Below are 22,895 nucleotides of genomic sequence, written 5' to 3'. Positions count from 1 at the left end.
AGTTAGTATTTCAAAGAAATGTATGAGAAGGATCCATACAAATTAAGAATACTTAATACTAATAAAGAAAGCAGAACTGAACTGAATTACTACCTGGAGGTTTTCATTTCTTTTAAGTCCTGAGAATTCTCATGTACATAGGCCTAGTCCTATGATCATAATTTCTCATTACACAGTTATTGGGTGAACTCCAGTCAGCTAATAGTTGCAAAACTTTTGTTTTGGCCACAGTTTTGCTGGGCAAAACAGGGAAAAAATATTAGTGGCAATTTAAAAGAAAACAGCCACTCAAATGATTTCCTGTGGATATAAAACCTTGCCTATCCCTATGTACACCTAGAAAGGGAATGTGGATTTTGGAGGAAGCTGGAATATACGGTGCAAGAAAAGTTTTCACCTTCCTAATGAAATCATAGACAGCAATAATGAGTTTTCAATGGAGTACATTTCTAATAAGGAAATCTGTAGTTGAGGTATGGTGTTTTCAGATTCATTCACTGCCCATTTTAATAGGATTTATCTGAACAGGAAAAAGGGAACAGCTTTTGTTCTCCCAAGCAAAATATTTGGGATCACACTTCTGGGACAAAAAGTAGATACTTTTTAAAAATTCTTCATAGATACGTGGGTAATGAACTAGAATCTGCAAAAATGCAATTTGGGTTATTAGCCAAAGAGGACACAAGGTAATTAGGCCAAAATATTTTAACTTGTGTGCAAAAAGTTAAGTTTCCATATCTATGTTTAGTCACTTAAGCAAGCAACCTGGTTTTCAGGTGTGTTGAGCACGGTTTACCTTCAGTTCTTAATGATGGCAATTGGCACCTCTAGAACATCAGGTCACTTAGGTGCCTAAATATGGCTTTCGACCCCTAATTTCATGCTGAGAACCACTAGTACTACCTATTGCTGTGCAGTCGTTTCAAACACAATACATACCCAGCTACAAGTATTTTTGGAATTTCTCCAGCAAATGCTTCTGCCATCTCCCGGCTACCCACATTGGCTATACAATGCAAAGCTAGTCCCATGAAGGTGGGGTTGCGACTGGCCAGGTCATTCTTGATTGCATTGTTTATCAAGCGGATCAGCTCACTGTTGGAGTTCACTAGCACTGAGATGAAAAGATATCCCTGTGATTCAGAAAAGGAATAAGAAAGTATTTCTGATAAATCAAGCCTGCTAAAACTAATTTTCTGTCTTTTGCTAATATTGTAAGGTATTCTATGAATTCATGTAGTTCCCCTCCAGCAATACTTGTCCTTACAGCTCTCCCAAGAGTTCTGTGTAAATAAGTCCCTGGAATTTCAATCCAATAATAGAATAAAGAGGTCCAGAGTTGCAGAGTACAACAGCAATGTCTTCAGAAGGGAAAAAAACAAAAAACAAACAAAAAACCCATCACATGTACATTCCACCCAAATCATAAATTTTGCTCCTCAAAGACCTGTGCTCTGCTCAGTACTTGTCACAACCATCACTTCACATGCTCCTAGTAAATGTTAGTTCTCCTGTTAGGGACACTAAAAAGGAGAATAAACCTTCTAGATTCTGACGGTTAACTAAACTCACTCTGGTTTATTCCCCCTCCCTACCTCTCACCCCCAAATGTGCTGTTAAACAGAGGTCCTAAGTATCTGATTTTTTTTTTTTTAAGCTTTGACTGTATCCTTTCAGTTACCCCCTAAACATAGGTTTTCCTCTGAGTGGGATTCCATAAAATGTCTAATGTTCTACTTAAAGAAAGTACCTTGTCTAATGGAATGTGTGTGTCTTCGTAAGGTACATTAAAAATGTAACATGACTAGTCTTCTGTTGCAGTTAGTGCAACATTTATTTTAGAGGTTAAAAAAGGCAACAAAATCCTTCAAAGTTACTTATCCAAACAAGTAAAGGACTCATCTGTACAGCTAAACGTTACTTTGCAATACCAGCTAGAACCAAGCTAAGACCATGCAGAAAGAAGGTGGGGGGGTGGGGAGGGGACAAAAAAACCAAACACAAAAAACCCCACAATTTATTTAAGCAGCTAGTTATATAGTGAGGCAGGACAGGATAGGAAACTAGGCAGTATGACATTTCATAGATATTTCCTTCTTCAGGGTTGAGAAATTACTCACAATTTGTTTCTCTGTGTATCTGTTAGAACTCAGTAGGTTTACAGCTTCCATGTGGCCAAAGTCAATATCATGGCCCAGGAGGAAGATGAAAAGTAGCTTGCAGACATACTTTTTCTTACTGTAGCCATCCAGAGCCTTGTCACCTAGTAAACAATTAAGAAAAAGCATATTTGAAAACCAAGACTCTTTGAAATGCAGCACAGGCCAACATTTGTATATCTCTGTACGACCCCACACTAGCATTCTAGTACTGCACAGTACCATTCAAGTACTGCAGCATGTGCTAAATGTTTTTTCAAGAGTTCTAGTTTTATCCTGTCAGGTTTCATTGTTTATGTTTAAGGTTCTTTTGATCCATTAGATGAGAGAATCTATGCAAGTGCTTATTACACAATACAAAAAAGTTATTGGGTAGCTTGACTAGATATTCTGACGGACACTTCTGACTGTAAATATCCATTAATACATTCAGATTTAAAACAACCCAAAGTGGCTTACAATACTTTTGAACTAAGCTGCAAAGCAAGCAAATGCTGATCAGATGTGTCTACAAAACATTGGCACCAGAACACCAGTAATGGAATATACTAGGGCTGTCGATTAACTCATGTGATTAACTCCAAAAAATTAATCGTGAAATCGCACTGTTAAATTATAAGAATACCAATTGAAATTTATAAAAAATATATTTCAGATGTTTTTCTACATTTTCATATATACTGTATTCTGTGTTGTATTTTTATTACAAATATTTGCATTGTAAAAATGATAAATAAAAGAAAAAATAGTGTATTTCAATTCATCTCATTCAAGTACTATAATGAAATCTCTTTATCACGAAAGTGCAACTTACAAATGTAGATTTTTTATTGTTACATAACTGCACTCAAAAACAAAACAATGTAAAACTTCAGAGCCTACAAGTCCACTCAGTCCTACTTCTTGTTCAGCCAATCGCTAAGGCAAACAAGTTTACATTTACAGTAGATAATGCTGTCCTCTTCATATTTACAATGTCAACAGAAAGTGAGAACAGGCATTTGCATGGCACTTTTGTAGCCGGCACTGCAAGTGCTAAACATTTGTATGCCCCTTCATGCTTTGGCCACCATTCTGGAGGACATGCTTCAATGCTGATGATGCTCATTAAAAAAAAAGAATGCATTAATTAAATTTGTGACTGAACTCCTTGGGGGAGAATTTTATGTCCCCTGCTGTTTTACCCACATTCTGCCATATATTTCATGTTATAGTAGTCTCGGATGATGACCCAGCACATGTTGTTCATTTTAAGAACACTTTCATGGCAGACTTGACAAAATACAAAGAAGGAACCAATGTAAGATTTCTAAAAATAGCTACAGCACTTGACCCAAGGTTTAAGAATCAGAAGTGCCAAAATCAGAGGGACAAGATGTGGAGCATGCTTTCAGAAATCTTAAAAGAGCAACACTCGAATGCAGAAACTACAGAACCCGAACCACCAAAAAGAAAATCAACCTTCTGACTGTGGTATCTGACTCAGATAATGAAAATGAATATGCGTCGCTCTGCACTGCTTTGTATTGTTATCAAGCAGAATCACGCATCAGTATGGAAGCATGTCCTCTGGAATGGTGGTTGAAGCAAGAAGGGACATATGAATCTTTAGCGCATCTGGCATGTAAATATCTTGCAATGCTGGCTATAATAGTGCCATGAGAACACCTGTTCTCACTTTCAGAGGACATTGTAAACAAGAAGTGGGCAGCATTATCTCCTGCAAATGTGAATAAACTTGTTTGTCTGAGCAACTGGCTGAACAAAAAGTAGGACTGAGTGGACTTGCAGGCTCTAAAATTTTACACTGATTAAAAATAAAACAATGTTTTTGTACATAATTCTACCTTTGTAAGTTCAACTTCCATGATAAAAGAGATTGCAGTACAGTACTTTTATTAGATGAATTGAAAATTACTATTTTTTTTTTACAGTGCAAATACTTGTAATCAAAAATAAATAAAAAAGTGAGCACTGTACACTTTGTATTGTGTTGTAATTGAAATCAATATATTTGAAAATGTAGAAAACATCCAAAAATATTTAAATAAATGGCATTCTATTATCTTTTGAATCGGGCAATTAATCTTTTTAATCGTTTGACAGCCCTAGAACATACAAATGTCAGTTTTGCCCCACAATCCGTGGAAATGGCAAAACCCCAATACTCTGGATTAAAGCATTTAAGTATTCTACAACGGCTAATGCACACATCAGGAAGTGGAGGAATAGTCTGACAAAAAAATTTTTGATTATGCCTTTTTATAAAGTCTAAAACATTACATTGACTATCATGTGTAGAGGCCATAAGGTAAGATTAAGTTCCTCTTAAATACCCAGTATCCAGTCAGCTTTACAAGTCAAATTTCAAAATGGTTTAGATTACAAGGTTAAGAGGTTTCATTTTTATTTATTTTTATTTTTTAAACAAAAGGACATGCTCTAAAACAGCTTACCTTTTATGGTTGTAGTACAGAACTCTAAAATATGTATTTCTGAAAGTTCATCAGCATTATTTTCCAACCTTTTTTTTTTTTTGTTAAAATCCTATTGTAGTGAAGCGATGACTAAAAAGGGGGGGGGGGGAAGAGATGATAGAGGTCTATAAAATCATGAATGTTGTGGAGAAATGAACAACAAGTTTTATTTACTCCTTCACACAACACAAGAAATAGGGGTCACCAAATGAAATTAATAGGCAGCAGGTTTAAAACATACATAAGGAATTACTTCTTCACACAACGCAAAGTCAACCCGTGCAACTCATTGCCAGGGGATGTAGTGAAGGCCAAAAGTATAACTGGGTTCAAAGAAGAATTAGAAAAAGTTCATAGAAGATGGCTAATAGGTCCATCAGTGGCTAAGATGCCAGGGACACAACCCCATGCTCCGTGTGTCCCTAAACCACCAACTGCCAGAAAAATGGGACTGGATGACAGCGGATGGATGTTCTGTTCATTCCCTCTGAATTATCTGGCACCAGCCGCAGTCAGAAGACAGGATACTGGACTAGATGGACTGTTGGTTTAACACAGTATGGTAATTCTTATGTACTGAATAGTACAGCCAAAGCCATCTGGCTGTAAGTGCTGTTAGGATATAAATATTCAGGCCTGTCTGTAAAGGCCTATACTCTAAGAATTTAGGTGTATTCGTATCACTTAGCTAGTTATAGAGGTATAAAAGAAAGAATCAAAATCACTGTCTGCCGGTGTAAGAGCCTTCTCTTACTGTAACAGTCTGAGGCCCTGTGCTTAGGCTAAGGCCTTTGGCTAAGCAGCAGAGGCAGCCATAAGCTGGGAAGCGAAAGATCCCATCCTCACATTCCAAACTAATCACATCGAAATAAGGTGCTATTGGGCTATTAGGAATCCAATCCTGACCTGATAATGCCTATCACCTCCAGGGAAAGGGAAGTGCCTAGAAGATGTAAAAGAAAACTTAGTTTGATAGCATCCTATCTGGCAAGAACTCACTTATCAATAGCTGGGATGTGAAATCCTCATTTCTGTAAAAAGAAAAGGAGTACTTGTGGCACCTTAGAGGCTAACCAATTTATTTCCTCATTTCTGTGTTGTTCTATCATTGTAGTCCCCATTTCCCTATTGTTTGTCTGTATAATTTCTGTCTGGTTCTGTGATTGATTCTGTCTGCTGTACAATTAATTTTTCTGGGTGTAAACTAATTAAGGTGGTGGGATATAGTTGGTTAAATAATCATGTTACAGTATGTTAGGATTGGTTAGTTAAATTTCAGTAAAATGATTGGTTAAGGTATAGCTAAGCAGAACTCAAGTTTTACTATATGGTCTGCAGTCAATCAGGAAGTGTGTGGGTGGGGGGGGGAAATGGGAACAGTGAATGGGGGTTGGGGAATTTGGAATCATGTTTTGCTAAGGGCAGGAATGGGAACAGGGATGCAGGTAAGGCTCTGTGGTGTCAGAGCTGGGAAGGGGGACACTAAGGAAGGAAACTGGAATCATGCTTGCTGGAAGTTCACCCCAATAAACGTCGAATTGTTTGCACCTTTGGACTTCGGGTATTGTTGCTCTCTGTTCATGCGAGAAGGACCAGGGAAGTAAGTGAGTGAAGGAATAAGCCCCCTAACAAGTGCAATCTTTCCGGCAGATGATCTGTTACAGTATAGGAATTATTTTCTTGTAGAGAAACATGAACATTGTGCCTTTTGGCAAACAGCCTCTTCCTTTCCCCATTCAAGCCTACAAAGAAATGTCTACTGATCAGACAGTTTCCTAGAGTTCTGTCTGTGTAACAAAATTTCAGGGAAGCTTCTTCCCTGAAGCTTGTAAAAACTCTTCAACTGTTTTTGCCTCACTCAGAGTGGAACAGATATCTGTCAAATCAATGACCAATTTTTTTGATGGGCAGCATTAGTCAGCACAGGACTGTATGGTATAAAGCCTTATATGAAAGGTTACATTATCCCAAAATCATATTTGTTCTTATCAAAAAAAGCCACAAAACCCAACTCATGGCATGTATTTAACAGGCTGAGAAGTGACCAGCTTAATCTACAGCACCTGAATCAATAGGCCAGTTTTCAAACTTGGGTGTCTACAGCTAGGTTAACAAATCCATGTTTATGTAGTTAAAGAAGTGACCCTGATTTTCAGAGGTGCCAAGTACCCACAACTCACTGACATGTATTGATAATCAGGCCATTTAACTTGGTGCCTAAATATTGAGGAACTTCAGCATTCACTTCTATGAAGATTTCAGAAATTTTTAAGCACTGCTATTACATAAATTCAATCAGTTGTAGTTGACCTAGCAAGCTCAGTGACTGTACAAAGTGTCAGATAGAGTGCCTGGCATATTGCAGATTATGCCTACCGGTTACAATATTGCCAAAAAAACTGGGTGAAGCTCCGAAGAGTCATAAGATTAGGGGGGATAGGGAGTGGGTGGGAGGGAAGGGGGAGGTATTTGCTTTTTGTTATTTCTGCTTTGAGAATCCAAATTTTCAAGTTTCTCTACAAGCATGAAGGCTAACAAATTTTTAAATTATAGTGAAGATTTTCATGTTATCACTTGATTCCTGGAGCTAGGGCTTGAAGAAAATACCAAATATCACTAGACTTGTGGAAAAAATGGGAAGAAACCGTTTTCTAACCTATATCAGACAAGTGTAGATATGACAAACTGACAGGAAAAAACCCAGATGACCAGCATGAAGAAAATCCCTTTACATAATCTAAAAATATATTTATTTTAAGGCAAACAAGATTGCCTTGACTTCTAGAGACCATGAGTGCCAGAACAATTAGATCAAGGATTTAAATTATCCATGAACCATGCCTGTGTTTCTGCATATAGTACTCATGGGGGGGATTCTGCACCACTGCACAATGTAGAATTAATATTCTGTGCCAAATTTCATTTTTCCCTATAGAATTGATGCTGCAGAGCTGCTGGCTGCCACTAGGGGCTGCTGGATCCAGCAGAGCCCAGCTCTCCAGCTCCCAAATACAGGACACTGTGGGGGAGGAGGGGAGGAGAGAAGGGGGAGCTGGAGGGTTCTGGGCAGCTGCAGTTCCCAGCAGGTCCTGAAGGAAGGCGGTGGCGTGCAGAAAATTCCGTATAAGCCTGGGACCCAGCATCAGGCTGTTTCTCCCTCTGGATCTCTTGGGGGGGAAGGGTGGGGGAAGAGGGTGCCGCACAGCTGGGCTCTGAGGGGTAGTAGGTGCGGGTGTCTGAGATCAAAAGGGGCAGAGTTTTCCCCCCCAAGATGTGCGGCACACCCATACTGAGGTGCCCAACAAAAAGCATAAAATAGAGGCTTCTTTAACTCTTTATTCCTGGGGGAAATCTGTTCTTGTCTTTATTGTTACATACTTGCGGACATTGGTTTTTAAATAAATTACCAAAAATAACTGAAAATGGCATGATTATATAGTGTTATTTTGACAAATAAAATATGCAGAATTTTAAATTACTGTGGCAGAGTTTTCAATGTTTTGGCGCAGTATTCCCACAGGACTAATACAAAAGCAACAACACAGGTCAACTGACAAAATAGTCAATTTTACTATGCTGTTCTTGCTGCGGAAGCACTACAGCAACAGCAGTACAGCCAGACAGGATCTTCTTTTGCTGATGGGGCAATCTATAAAGAAGCAACTGAAAAGAACAAATAAATCTCTCATTCCCTCAGCAATGAATCATGTTTACAACTCTGCTGATTCTGCAGAAAGATAGCACTATCAGCAACAGCAGTGAAGTGAAAATCCACTAGATTCATGTCACTTAGTGAAAAAGGAACAACAGTACCTTCAGGTCAGGGCAAGCAACCAAAGGAGGCAAAAAGCAAAGGGAGGGAGGAATACAACAGAAGGCAATACTAAAGAGCAAGTGGGAGATGAGATTGTTGGGAAGAGAGGGAAAAGGAGAGAGAACTGGGAGAGATGGCAGCTTGGATTTAAAAAATGTCAGATGGATACTGCAGTGTCAACATGAATCTAGGACAGATGTCTGCTACAGTCTTTAGTCTCTGTCAAACTTAAGGAGCAAGAGTGATAGTTCTGCACTCAAGGCACGGTTAGTAAGCACCTCACACGACACTATTATCTCACTAGTAGACTAATATAGGATTTAACTAGAGGAGTCTCTTTCAATCACCTAGACATATGGGAATAGGGAGCATACACAGAACCCTGCAATCCACTGAAAAGGGGAGCCTCAAAACACACCAAGGGAAGAGATGAATTAATAGCTTTCAACTTTAATCAGATGTCAGCAGATCAGCAGTTTGGCTGCTTCAATCACTTGCCCCCAGCAAGTTTCTCCAGGTCTCCTGTAGAACACTTGGAAACGTGATGGGTGTTCACTGTGATCTGAAGGAAGAATACTTCTGATTGATAAAAGCCAGGGTTTTTTTTGTTTGTTTGTTTGTGGGGGGGTGGGGGGGGGAAGAAGGGGAAAAAGGGAGGGGGAAATTTAGGTTTATTAATTTGGAGACAAAGACACGAACCAACCTTAAACAATCTGTGGTTAGGCCACTGATCAAGAAGCAATCTGATATTTAATAGCTTAATCAGATATGGGTGTCTCAAAGCTGGGTGATTGGAGAGTATTGTAAAAATTGACTAAGTTCACCTGGATTTCTCTAGTGTCTGGAACCCTCATAATTAAGGGCTGGATACTGTACTTAAATAGCATTGATATTGGTACATGTGGAATAATAATCCTTTTAGAGTAATCCCCAACTCTTAAAATTTTATGGGTTGAAAACACCTTTCAGTTACACCTAGAAGCAGATGGGAAGCCAGTGCAGTTCAGAGCATAGGTGCAGTATTGCAGTCATGTGCATGCAACTCATTAAGTCAACTTGCCACAGCTTTCTGTACTAGAGGAACTTTTCAATTAATGTTCCAGAGTAGGCCTAACTAGAATGGATTACAATAGTCCAAATTCCTACTGACTGTCAAATGGAAAGTGGGTGTTAATTCCTTCTCCTGTACTTGAAATGCCTTCTTGTGCATTTGAAAACCTCCCCCTAAGTAAAACAGAAAGGAAGAGAATATCTTGGGAACCAGGAGAAATTAAATAATCCCCTTGTTCTCTCTCAGCTGCAGAACAGTGGACACTCAAATGCTCTTTCTTGGTCCCAAAAAAATGTTTACCATGCTTTGCAGGAACCAATTTCTTGTGTCAGAGAAATGACCATCTGGACTCTGCAAGAACTGCTGAAGGATCCCACTGAGAAGATGAAACCAGTCAACCCCAATAGGCAAACCATTTGTATTCCAATGCTACACAAAAAACTTTAAAAAGGTGAAATTAAAGCTGAGGGCTAGTTTATACTGGCGGCAGCGCTTTAACGTAACTTGTGTAGTCGCAGCGGAGTGCTGGGAGAGCGCTTTCCCAGCGCTCTAAAAAAAGCCCACCTCCACAAGGGGCATAGCTATCAGCGCTGGTACACTGTCTACACTGGTGCTTTACAGCACTGAAACTTGCTGCGTTCAGGGGGGTGTTTTTTCACACCCCTGAGCAAGGAAGTTGCAGTGCTGTAAAGTGTCAGTATAGACAAGCCCTGAGTAGCAGTAGTTTATAGTCAAGGTATTACAGGGGATGTTTTAACTATCCCTAAAACAAGCAAGCAAAGGATACTGGATTTCTTTTAAGATTAAATTTAACCCAAACACATTAAGTTACAGAAATACACAATTAAGGCATCCAAACAATCATAATCCTGCCTTGCAGTGATATCATGCAATAACCATACAATTGTAACTAATAAATATGTTTGTGGTTCCAGATTACAAGTTCTGATTTTCAAGGACATTTTGTGCAGAAAGCAGAAGAGCACTGTGAGGAATGAGTGAATGCAGGTGCTCGTGACCATCTTTGCCAAGGGCAACACATGGCTTCCTTCCCAATGAGAGCAAAAGATGCCAGCCATTTTAAAAGAGAGCAATTAAAATTTGCTGAAAATTGGTGTTCTACCTCAGCTAAACAACAAAAATACAACTTATAATTAAAGGGTTTAAAAAAAAAAAATCTACATTCACTTTATTCAAGGCATACTCAAGATTCACCTCCCTGTGAATTTGTGGGAATGGACAACATCCGAGTTGAGATAAATTCAGGACAAGAAAATCTGACAGTGCTAAATTTCTTTAAATTAATATTAACTGTTTAATTTATTTGTAAACTCTCAGAAAACACTGCAAGTGCTGTAATTGAGGAGAATATGGTGTATTCTACGTACATAATTAAATGGTTAAGCCTTTCTTTAAATGCAAATTTAATTTTACCTACACACACACCCAGGGCCTTCATGATCTGGGGACAAAGGAAAGGGAATGAAACAGTACCCCTTACTACAGATAACACCCACTTAGACTGTTGGCATCCACTGGTTAAGGAAACAGGCAAACCTACCAACAACTGCAGTCAACCAGGGAAAGGCCACAGGAATGATGGCTTTGCCAAGTGCTTGCTCCTAAAGATTTGTTTGTATGTTAAGGGTCTGGACAGCTGTGAAATTTTAACCTCAGTTGTCAGTGTTTCACAAGACACTTCCAAATGGAGAAAACGAACAATGGTGTCTGTGGTGTTCGGGCTCTTTTTCTTCAGTTTGCCCTCTAGGATTGGTAGAGGCATCCCTGAAGCTGTGCTTCAAGTAGCAATGAAGCAGACTGATATTTTGTTCTGCTGCCAGAAACCAATTCCATCAGACTGCGGGAACGACCAAAGCACAAGCTAAAGCCTCTTGTGATGCAGGCTCATGTGCCAACACAGCCAGAGCACTTGCAGTTTTGAGAAGGGAAGGAAACTGGTTATCCTCCCTCCTGGCACTTCTACTCATCTTTCAAAACAAGATTAGGAAAACAAAGCTTTTAAAAGCTGTCCTGAAAGATGTTGCATCTACCACACTGTTCTTCGATGAAGTACTGGGGAGAAAATTTCAGACTGGAGATTCTCCTTTTTTACCAGCTTGGCTTTTAAGAGAAGCAGCAGCTACCTATCAGGGTGGATAAAAATCAATTATTTAAAAAAAAAAACAAACCCACAAAAACAGTTTTAAATTTAAATCTGATTTTGTTGATAAAATGCTTTTTGAGGGAAAAAAAAAAATCTATCTAAAGATACATTACAGCTCAAAGATATCTCATCATGGAACAGGGATTATAAATTCTAATTCTATAGTATGAGACAATATATTCATGTAATGTTTAAGAAAAGTTTTGTAAAGGAGTTCCAATAGTTAATGGATTAGGAACCTAATTTTATGAAGTCCACAGGCTTCTGTATAGATTATTTAGGTTAATTTACCCACCCAATGGGACTCAGTGCTCAATCTAGAAGATACCATCAGCGATGCTTAGTTTTGCAGTTTTCAAACTGTGCATTTGTGTCTCTAGAGGTAACATGCTTGTTAACAGCAAAAATGTTTTTAAATAAATAAAATAGAGGTGAGAACTAACAAATCTCAACTCTATTGTCCCTCTACAAATTTGTGTACTCAGAGTCAATCCCTCACCTCTCTCTAAGAGTGCAAAGTTTCAAAAAGTTCAATGAATAGAAGATTGTTGGGGGCGGAATAGATCTGGACAAGGAGAAGAAGTCTGGAGATAAATGTGAGAAGCAAGGGACATATGCTTGTTTTGTTAAAATATGTTTGCTGTTAAAGAAAAAAATCCAGAATACTTAACGTTGTTGTTTTAAATAAAACTATTTACAAATGTCTGTCTGGTGACGTTCTCCTTCTAATACAACATGGCAAGAAAATACTCCAAATATTAATGATTAACCTGTTGAACTGGAGACAGTTCACCTCCCAATGACTTCATAAATACCTGCTTCAATTACCTTTAGTAAATGAAATAACCAAACAATCATTCATTAGTTTTACAGCTATATCATAATCTGAAAAGTTTTCAAACTAAATCACTATTTAAAAAATGTATAGTGTGTACCTTCTAAAAATGAAGTCTACATCTATCTCTGAATTGTCAAGAATATGGATTAAGGTTATAACAACCAACAGGAATACACTTTTATGTAGAGAACCATGATTAAATTGAGTCTTCTTGACTAGTGATTTAAATCATGATTTAAATCAAACTGATTTAAAACAAATCTACCCCGCTATCTACTCATCTTCTACAGGAGGCAACAGAGATGCATATCTGAGGAAGAAGAGTAATTTGTTTTAGGGCTGTCAAGCAATTAAAAAAATTAACCGCGATTAATCTCATTATTAATCAACAATAGAATATCACGTATTTAATTTTTGGGGGATGTTTTCTACATTTTCAAATATATTGATTTCAATTAAAACACAGAATCCAAAGAGTACAGTGCTCAATTTATTTTTAATTACAAATATTTGCACTGTAAATAACAAAAGATAGTATTTTTCAATCCCCACCATTGCAAGTACTGTAGTGCAATCTCTTTATCATGGAAGTTGAACCTACAAATGTAGAATTACGTACAAAAAAATCTGCACTCAAAACCAAAACAATGTAAAACTTTGCAGCCTACAAATCCACTCAGTCCCACTTCTTGTTCAGCCAATTGCTCAGACAAACAAGTTTGTTTACATTACCAGAAGATAATGCTACCTACTTCTTGTTTACATCGTCACCTGAAAGTGAGAACAGGCATTCCCATGGCCCAGTTGTAGCTGGTGTCGCAAGGTATTTACATGCCAAATGCCCTAAAGATTCTTATGTCCCTTCATGCTTTAACCACCAATTCAGAGGGTATGAGTCCATGCTGATGACAGGTTCTGCTCGATAACGATCCAAAGCAGTGTGGACTGAAGCATGTTCATTTTCATCATCTGAGTCAGATGTCACCAGCAGAAGGTTGATTTTTGGTGGTTTGGGTTCTGTAATTTCCGCATTGGAGTGTTGCTCTTTTAAGACTTCCGAAAGCATGCTCCACACCTCGTCCCTCTCAGATTTTGGAAGGTACTTCAGATTCTTAAACCTTGGGTCAAGGGCTGTAGCTATCTTTAGAAATCTCACATTGGTACCTTCTCTGAGATTTGTCAAATCTGCAGTGAAAGTGTTCTTAAAATGAACAACATGTGCTGGGCCAGGGTAGACAACCTATGGCACGTGTGCCAAAGGCAGCATGCAAGCTGATTTTCAGTGGCACACACTGCCCAGGTCCTGGCCACCGGTCTGAGGAGGCTCTGCATTTTAATTTAATTTTAAATGAAGCTTCTTAAATGTTTTAAAATCCTTATTCACTTTACATACAACAATAGTTTAGTTACATTTTATAGTAAGAGACCCTCTAAAAACATTAAAATATATTACTGGCACGTGAAACCTTAGAGTGAATAAACGAAGACTCGGCACACCACTTCTGAAAGGTTGCTGACCCCTGTGCTAGGCCATCATCCGAGACTGCTATAACATGAAATATATGGCAGAATTTGGGTAAAATAGAGCAGGAGTCATACGATTCTCCCCCAAAGAGTTCAGTCACAAATTTAATTAATGTTTTTTTTTTTTGTTTTTTTTTTTAAAAAAAAAGATCATCCTCAGCATGGAAGCATGTCCTCTGGAATGAAAGCCAAAGCATGAAGGGGCATACGAATGTTTAGCATATCTGGCATGTAAACACCTTATAATGCCAGCTACAAAAGAGCCATGTGAATGCCTGTTCTCACTTTCAGGTGAAATTGTAAATAATAAGCAGACAGCATTATCTCCCGTAAATGTAAACGGATTTCCTTGTCTTAGTTACTTGGCTGAACAAGAAGTAGGACTGAGTAGACTTGTAGGCTCTGAATTTTTACATTGTTTGTGACATAACTGAACTCAAAAACTAACTAAACAAAATCTACATTAGTAAATAGCACTTTCACGATAAAGAGACTGCACTACTGTACTTGTATGAAGTGAACTGAAAATACTATTTCTTTTATCATTTTTACAATGCAAATATTTGTAATCCAAAATAATAATAATATAAAGTGAGCAGTGTAAATGTTGTATTTTGTTTTGTAATTAAAATCAATAAATTTGAAAAGATGAAAAAAATCCAAATATATTTAATAAATTTCACTTGTTATTCTATTGCTTAACAGTTGATTAAAACTGCGATCACGACTAATTTTTTAAATCGTGATTACTTTGAGTTAATCACGTGAGTTAATGGCATTTAAAATTGACAGCCCTAGTTTGTTTCATTTTATATTACAATATAAAATCTAAAATGGATTCCAATACCGAGGACTAAATTGAACTGTGTATAGTTTGTTTAAACAACCTTACTAATACTTAAAATAACAAAGCTGTGTTTAAACTATGTCGTGAGAACTCAACAGCCGCCCCACTTCAAACACACATGCCTGGACACACTTATGTATGCTGAAGAAACCTCAATTTGTGCAACTGAAGTCTCCATCCTAGCACTTACTCTGATTTGTACAGTTTACTGTAGTCTGAAATTGCACAAAGATCCCTTGTACATGATGAATCTCACTACACAAAAAACCAAGTGTTTTAGTGACAAAGCATTATATATTTTCCTCTAACCCCCAACAGCAAGTTCGTATTTTGTTGCTCACAGGAAACAGAAAGCAACAGGAAATGTTTTTCTTCTGATCAGGTTCTCCTCAATGAAAGATATATACATAAGTTTCTGTAACAACTTATGTTTGAAATTCAGCAGAAACAGGAAGGATCCAAAGAATTCTGGTCAGCAGTTTCAACCACAACAAACAGGACAAAAATTACTTCTCTTTCCCTAGAAAACTTGGTGTTCTTGTCATCTGATGGGAATTACTATCCATTGATGAAGTAAATTCCACTGTTGTAAAGAAGGGCAAATTATACTTTCAAATTTCTTCTTGTTTTCTCCCACCACTTCAGAGATTTTAACACCAAATTATAGAGCTGTGCACACACCAATAGGAACTGCAGTTGTGGGTCATGCTTCTCCAACTTCCAGTAACCAACTGAAATGTAAAGATTTCAATTTTATGTTAAGGGGGTAATGGTTTACATTGAGGAGAGAGAAAATGGATGCAAGCACACATGCTGGTGCAAAAAGTTTGCTTGCCAGTTTGTGCAGTTCAGTGATTTAGCTTTAAATTCTGTATGACTTGCTTTTGTGTAGTTAGTACACTAGTTCCAGCAATCCAATGGACCAGCAGATAAGTATTCTGGTTGTAAGCACTCATATCACAGCTTGTAATGTGCTATCTAGTTTTGGTAGCTTCTATGTTCACATCTATAAACTTTAGAGTAATTTATGTACTTCTGCCAGCAAGTGTAGCAGGAATTATAGAAAGGAGCCTAACTGAATAGTTTAAGTGAATAAGCAAAAGTCTCCAGGAGTTATTTTACAATATCAGTTACAAATCCTCAAGTACCTAGCTGCCAGCATACTAGCAGAAGAAAGCTTACTATGATACCTACAAATCAGGAAGTAAAATCAGGATTTAAATATCAGATTACAGTAAAATCTGTTAACCCCCTCCAAGAATGTTTAAATTAAAGTATTTATACTTATGGTCTAAATAAACTCTCTAAAGAAATATTGCTTCAAAAAGCATTAACAGAAAATGTGTGTCAGTCAGTCACCTGTCTGCTAAGATCAGCCTTTGGTATGAACATTTTTGCTTAGACAAAATAAGTATTCATGTTATGCTAATACAAGCAACTTGCTGTTTTATTCCTTAGTATAATCATCGAGCACCTGTCCCGCATCCTCTCCATAGCCCTTTTTTAATCATTTGGTAGAAAGTGCATTATGATGCATCTCTGCACGCAATTTGGGGAAGGGAAGTGACAGGACTTTCAGTTCTGATAAGAAATCAGAACAGACTATTTCAATTACAGGATCTTTCAATAGCACAAGTTAAACCACAAACATTTGAAGGATAAAAATGAAGCCTCTTAGGCTAGAGTGTCTGAGCTTTGGTAGAGGAACAGTTTAGTGAGTTATCAGAGCAGGCAACTGGGATTTAGAACTCTTCTTTTCTTTCCCCAGCTCTACCACTGACTTACTACACTGAGAAGACAGACACAGTTTGCCTGTAGAATCAGCATATAGCTGGCATCTGAGACTGGTGTTTCACAGCTTCAGGGTTTAAAGAGTGCTTTGAGATCTTCAGATTAAAGTGATTTATTAACCCAGTAATTTCCTTAAGAAGCAGTCAGGTAAAGAGTCTCATTAAAATTGCTAGTACTCATATCTTCACAGCCATGCTTACAATTTACCACTGGGGGAAAAAAGGCACAATGTTTCTAGATATTTAAATAAAAGGGCTACACTAGAATTTTCTTTCAAGACAAAGACCCCTAGATTTCAGTCTTTACACACCAACATTAATTGTGTCCTTGGCCTGTATTTTGTTTTGATTTGTTTCAAACACTCTGTTGTACACAACAGTCAAGGAAGCCCCAATCCTAGTGGCCAAGTTTCCTTGTACTGAAAAATCCAAGTCCATATTTAGCATAGACCCTTAACCACTGGGAAATTCCAACACACTGGGGGAAGGGCTTCCCGAGACTGACATAAAGGCACTGCTAGAGCCCAGGTCTATGCACTTGGGCTGCCTGGGCTCCACCAGCTGGGTACGGAAGTTCCCTTTTTTCTAAAGATCTCCATGCCATGGCATGCAGTGGGATGGGAACAGTCACAGAATGCGAGTCTGGGGCCAGCGTGCCACCCTTGAGAAATAGCCACAAGGAATTCTTCACTCATTCCTACAAGATAATTACAAAAGAACTCATGATGGGTCCATTGGGTTGGGGAAGAGTAGGAGTGAAAGCCAGAGTACTGCAGCTATGTGGGCCAATAGAGTCTGAGGCTGCAGAGCAATGAGGAGGATAACTGGATTTGAGCTACGCCAGAGCAGGTAGTCAAAGGTGTGCTAGGAATATAACACTAAACTGCAGAGAGGGAAAAAATAAAGGCAGCCGCCAGCATTGCTTTCTAGTACCACTCTCTGCCCACCCCCAGCTCTGCTATCAGTAAGCTCTGCATTGTTCAAAAGGCTGCCCTCAGGCAATTTACACAGTATCCAACAAAAAGAAAAGGAGGACTTGTGGCACCTTAGAGACTAACCAATTTATTAGAGCATAAGCTTTCGTGAGCTACAGCTCACAAGTGAGCTGTAGCTCACGAAAGCTTATGCTCTAATAAATTGGTTAGTCTCTAAGGTGCCACAAGTCCTCCTTTTCTTTTTGCGAATACAGACTAACACGGCTGCTACTCTGAAACCTGTCAGTATCCAACAAGTAAGCATCTCACCTTAACTTTCTCCCTACAGCGCCAATATTTCCAATCGGATTAGTTAACTGGAACTAGCTGGCAATTAACTCAATTTACATCAACCAAAATTCTAGTCTAGCCAGAGCATTTGTAAACACAGTCTGGAACAGGTTTCAGAGTAGCAGTCATGTTAGTCTGTATCCGCAAAAAGAAAAGGAGTACTTGTGGCACCTGAGAGACTAACACGTTTATTTGAGCATAAGCTTTCGTGAGCTACAGCATCCAATGAAGTGAGCTGTAGCTCACGAAAGCTTATGCTCAAATAAACGTGTTAGTCTCTCAGGTGCCACAAGTACTCCTTTTCATTTAGACTGGGACAGTAGTATGCCCCAAGAACTCCTGTATTTCCAACTACCATACAAATCACATTTCATCTCTTACTATCACAATGCAGAATATCAGATTATACTGTGAAGATAAAGTAATTCTCTCTCTAATTAAAATATGATTCTAGGTTGAAAATTAAGCAAGAAAAAGTACACATGGTAAGCTAACTGGAGAGAGGCTTTTCTGCAGTGAACACACAAGTCACACAGAACATTAAACAAAGCATAGGCAGAGCACACAGTAATACTTAGTCATGTTTGCGCAAACTTTTGTTATAACCTTGGCTTTGATGCATTATACTTTTGACAAATTACTCAGGCTGGAATTCAGAGTGAAATCCTAGCCCTCAGGCTGAATTTTTTCATGTTGGTGGCTAGAACTTGTTAGTCTTAAATCTTCCTAAATAGCTAAAAAATCATCATAATGCGTAGGCACAAGGAAACAGGAGTAAGGTATCACGGGCAACCTAAATTCTAGTATTTCTTAATTTTTAAGCACTTGACTTTGTAACACAGAAAAGAGTTCTTTAGCTTATGTAGTTTGCTTTTGTTTTTAAAAAAGGGATGAAGATTAAAAACAAGTTATGTGATCTATAAGAATCTCATTATGCATCAGCAAGGATTGAACCCTGAACACTCAGCACTGCAACACAGCTGGTGTTACAGAGCTACCTATGTTAGCTGGAGAAGGTCATTTTCCATGGGGGGGTGGGGGGGCGGCAAGGAGAGAGAGAAAGGGAAGGGAAGGGAAGGGGACGGGACTCTGTCAGGCCACTTACTAGGCCTGAAGGAGCATGGCCCAGCTCTCCCCAGAAAGTGGAGGAGTGCCTTCCCCATTTTCACTTTTCAGGGGGGTTATGGGCCACTGGAGCTATGTGCAAATCCAGAGGGATTTTCAGAGAAGCCCAGCAAGACGCTTGCTCCACACTACAGTCCCAAGACAGGCTACCTGCTCCCAGGGCTCCCAATGCAGTGTGTACTGCTGCTTTGGTGGTGGTGGTATGAGCCCAGCTTCTAATTATAATGTGTATATTCAGTAATTGTCAGCAAAATTTGTTCAGCATTCTTACAAAAGCAGAGAAATTGTAGTTTCCAGAAGTTTGCATTCAGATTTGGCTAAAACTGTAATATCATTTGAAAGAAAAGGCTTTGGGCCATTTTTCTCACTGCTACAGGGCAGAGACTCACTGGAAACAATGGAAGTGCTCGATCTTCTGAGAAAAGGTCACAGGGACCTTTTATAATGAAAGCATTTGGCAACTTAAATATGGGGGAGCTAACAGTAATCCCTATAATAAAAGGGTGCTGCATACATTATTTGCAAAACAACTTTTCTGTACTGGTACACAGTTAAGCCATTATGCATTCTCTAAGGCCATGACTACACTATCACTTATAGCAGCAAAACTTATGTCGCTCAGGAGTGTGGGGGAAAAAAAGAAAAAAAACCAGCCCCCTGAACAACATAAGTTTCGCCGACATAAATGGTAGCGTGCACAGCCTTATGCCTCCCACCAACATAACTACTGCCGCTCATGGAGGTGGTTTCATTATCTCGACGGGAGCACTCTCATCAGCACAAAGCGGCTACACAAGCGATCTTACAGTGCCGCAGCTGCATTGGAACAGCTAGGCCTCTGCATGCTTACAGCAGCACAAGTCACCAAGTACTTAATGGCTACCAATTTTGCCTCCAGTTACGACCCTACCAGTGTTTAAAATATGTTGCTTTATAAAGGATTTGAACACTTTGTACACAATATTGGATATACTATATTCAGCCAGTTCAAAATTCTTAATTGGGGTCTTGGGACAGATTTCAGTGTGTTTAAAAAAAAAGACAAGACAGGTGATCAAATAGATGCTAGAATGACAGTAGGATTTTTTCCCTCCAGATATGGAAAGCTGCCAAGCAAGGGCAGAGGCACAACCAAGAGAGGAGAATATACAAAAGGGAAATGTAGTTTATTGACCTGTGAAATAAAGAGCTGTAAAGAAGAAGGACACAACAAGCAGCACGGGATGCTAAAAAAACGTAGCAAAGAGAGATAGTGAAATAAAGCAAGCACACAATTTAGGTCTGTGAAGTTTATTTCACTGGAAGATGTACCACCAATTTTGGCTTGGGGAGACAACAGGTTACTGCTAATGGGAACAGAGTCAAATTGCTCCTTAACATTGGGCGTATAAGCAGATCTAATGACCAAGTAAAAGTGCCACAGTGATGATAAAGATTTTAAGAATTTTAAGCCCTGTTCCACAGCAACATTCACTTATCTATGTTCCCCTCCCTCAATTAACAAGCTCCGCTTTCAGAATAAAAGACACTTTTGTCAACCAGCAGAAAATGTCTCTGAGGAGGGGAGATTACAATGTATAAATAATATGGATCAGGGCTAGCTGAAGGCAACTCCAGTGAAGACTGCACAACTCAAGTTAATTTTAGAAAGCCACTTCTGTTCAATGTTTGGGAAATGCCAACATGAAAAACCTATAACAGCAACAAGAGGAAGGCTTAACATTTGATGAATACTTACAAATTTTGGCTCCATACAAGCAGCTGTGGAACTACAACTTGCCTACAAATAGCTTTTAAAAAACACACACACACACAAGCCCCAATGCTCACGCTTTCCTGGCAAGTCACTAATATTTTCCTCAATCTGCACAGAAATATGGCAGATTTTTAAGAAGCTGTTATTAGGGAAAGGAGAGAGTTGCAGCCCCAAAAAATCTTCAACTGAGGAAAAGTCAGCTTTACAAGGGAAGGGGTTTTTAAAATAAGGAATTCAACACATTAACATTCTGGAATTGTAAATGTTTATGTAATGACCTTCAATGCTAATGACTCAGTGGAATTCTACTAGCAGAAAGCAGCCGTACTAACAAAGCGTAATCTGGTACCCTGCAAAGCGTACAGTTATCCCATATGGTATCTATTTACATATGCTCTAAGTTTTTCATTTGTTAAAAAAAGTCAGTTATGTAGAGAAAAGTGGGGGTTGGGACCCAGCTTCAAATATCAAAACAGCAACTTTTAAATTCTCATTCTTGTGATTAAACAAGCTTGCAAGGAGTAACAATGTAGGATTTTGAATGCCACTCTTGAAAAAAAAAAATCAGTCAAATTAACTTGAGCTTTGTGGGTAATTGGCTTATTTCTGAAGACTTGCATTTATGTGGCTCCATGACAAAGAATATGAAAATAATTTGTAATATGTTTGTAAATTTCACCTATAGATTTAGTCCTCTGCAGGAAACACTGATTTGGCCAGAAAGTCTAACATTTTGATAAAAACTCTTGACTAGCTCTAAAAGAAACTGAGGACATTTCTTATTTCTTAGAAAGTGGAGATACTTAAGTGAGCCTCTAGCCCTAAAGCAGAAGTCTCTCCTTTCAATGTACAGGATATTCCAGGGTCCGAATAGTACCATTGTAAACATGCTAAAAATAGATCTTTGAACTAGGAGGAGAATGAAGGCCAAGCACACTGACTAGAGCTAGTTTTCCAGCCACATAAGGAGATATCAGGTTCTTGAACTCTATGGCCCACACGGGATGACAGATAAAGAAGGATGTGTTTGGAATGAAGGATAGATAATCTGAAAGAAGTTACCATGCCTTACGCAATGGTTCTGACATGAGACTGGGGCCCATAAATAGCAGGTGGACTGTTCAGCTGGCAGTGTACAGTAGAGAGTAGAGATGGTGGCAGCCTGTGGCCCATACTGGAAATAGGGTAAGCATGTAAAAGTATGTCTAGCTCATTGGTAGAAGGTTAGTAGGGATACATGATCAGAATAGGTGCTGAGTGGATTTTAGAACCATGATTTGAGTTCTAATTTGCGTTTTAAAATGTTGGAATAGTTAAAAATTTAAGAGACACACTAATCTTAACTTAACGATAATTAAGTAGAGTCAAAATTTAATATTTTAAAAATAACTTGTTAGGGAAAATTTGGCCATTGATTAGCACTGTGTTACATATTTCGGTATTAGCAACAAGCATGAGCCAACACCATATGTCTGATCACCCCAGCTTCTGCAGACATGGTTAAGAGCTGAGAAGATGTACATTAATGTGACTTTTCCAGAAATGGCACAAATAGAACTGGATGAGATTACATCAGCAATATGGTGGGCTATGCAAAACCTCACATCAAACAGAATTTACGCCAACACTAAACAGATTGTCAAAGAACTGAATAAGCCAAGCATCCAACCATGCTATCTGGACTGTATAACCTAGTAATTATATGAAGTTCAGAACATACTTCTATTACCCTGTCATTATCTGCACAGAACCTGCTGCAAGTCAGTTTGTAAAGTGGCTATTAGGACAATACCAAGGATTTACAAGGGGGAGAAATACAATCATGAACACTCAGAGCCTTGCCTACACACCATTCTGTACCTGCATCAACACCACCATAACCAGTGCTATGGCGGACTATGGTAGTATTACTGCAGACAAGGTTCAAAGCATAAGTATAAGACTGTTTAGCCAAGTCTACAGAAACACCACCCATTATCAACAATTGTAGACAATGCTTAGGATCACTTCTGGCTCCAATTATACCGATATCCTTTGCCTCTAGGTCTGAGCACGTACAGAACATATTAGCATTGATAAAAAGGT

At 38.6% G+C, this 22,895-nt stretch overlaps 1 protein-coding gene across 5 annotated transcripts in view; it reads right to left on the bottom strand.

Moving 5' to 3' along the window:
• The window catches only part of AP2A2 (adaptor related protein complex 2 subunit alpha 2), a 98,779-nt gene that overhangs the window by 44,270 nt on the left and 31,614 nt on the right, over positions 1-22,895 (bottom strand). For all 5 annotated transcript variants that reach the window (XM_084632245.1, XM_084632246.1, XM_084632248.1 and 2 more), the window contains exons 3-4: positions 2,121-2,263; positions 940-1,133 (exon numbers count right to left, since the gene is read on the bottom strand). In XM_084632245.1, the coding sequence (XP_084488371.1) occupies positions 940-1,133; positions 2,121-2,263 (337 nt within the window). The remainder of the gene's footprint in view (positions 1-939; positions 1,134-2,120; positions 2,264-22,895) is intronic.

The sequence above is a fragment of the Lepidochelys olivacea genome (genome assembly GCF_965140295.1).
Source record: "Lepidochelys olivacea isolate rLepOli2 genome assembly, chromosome: 6".
NCBI classification, from domain to species: domain Eukaryota; kingdom Metazoa; phylum Chordata; order Testudines; family Cheloniidae; genus Lepidochelys; species Lepidochelys olivacea.
The sequence above is the reverse complement of the archived record's forward strand: the minus strand, read 5'-3'. Positions and strand labels throughout refer to the sequence as shown.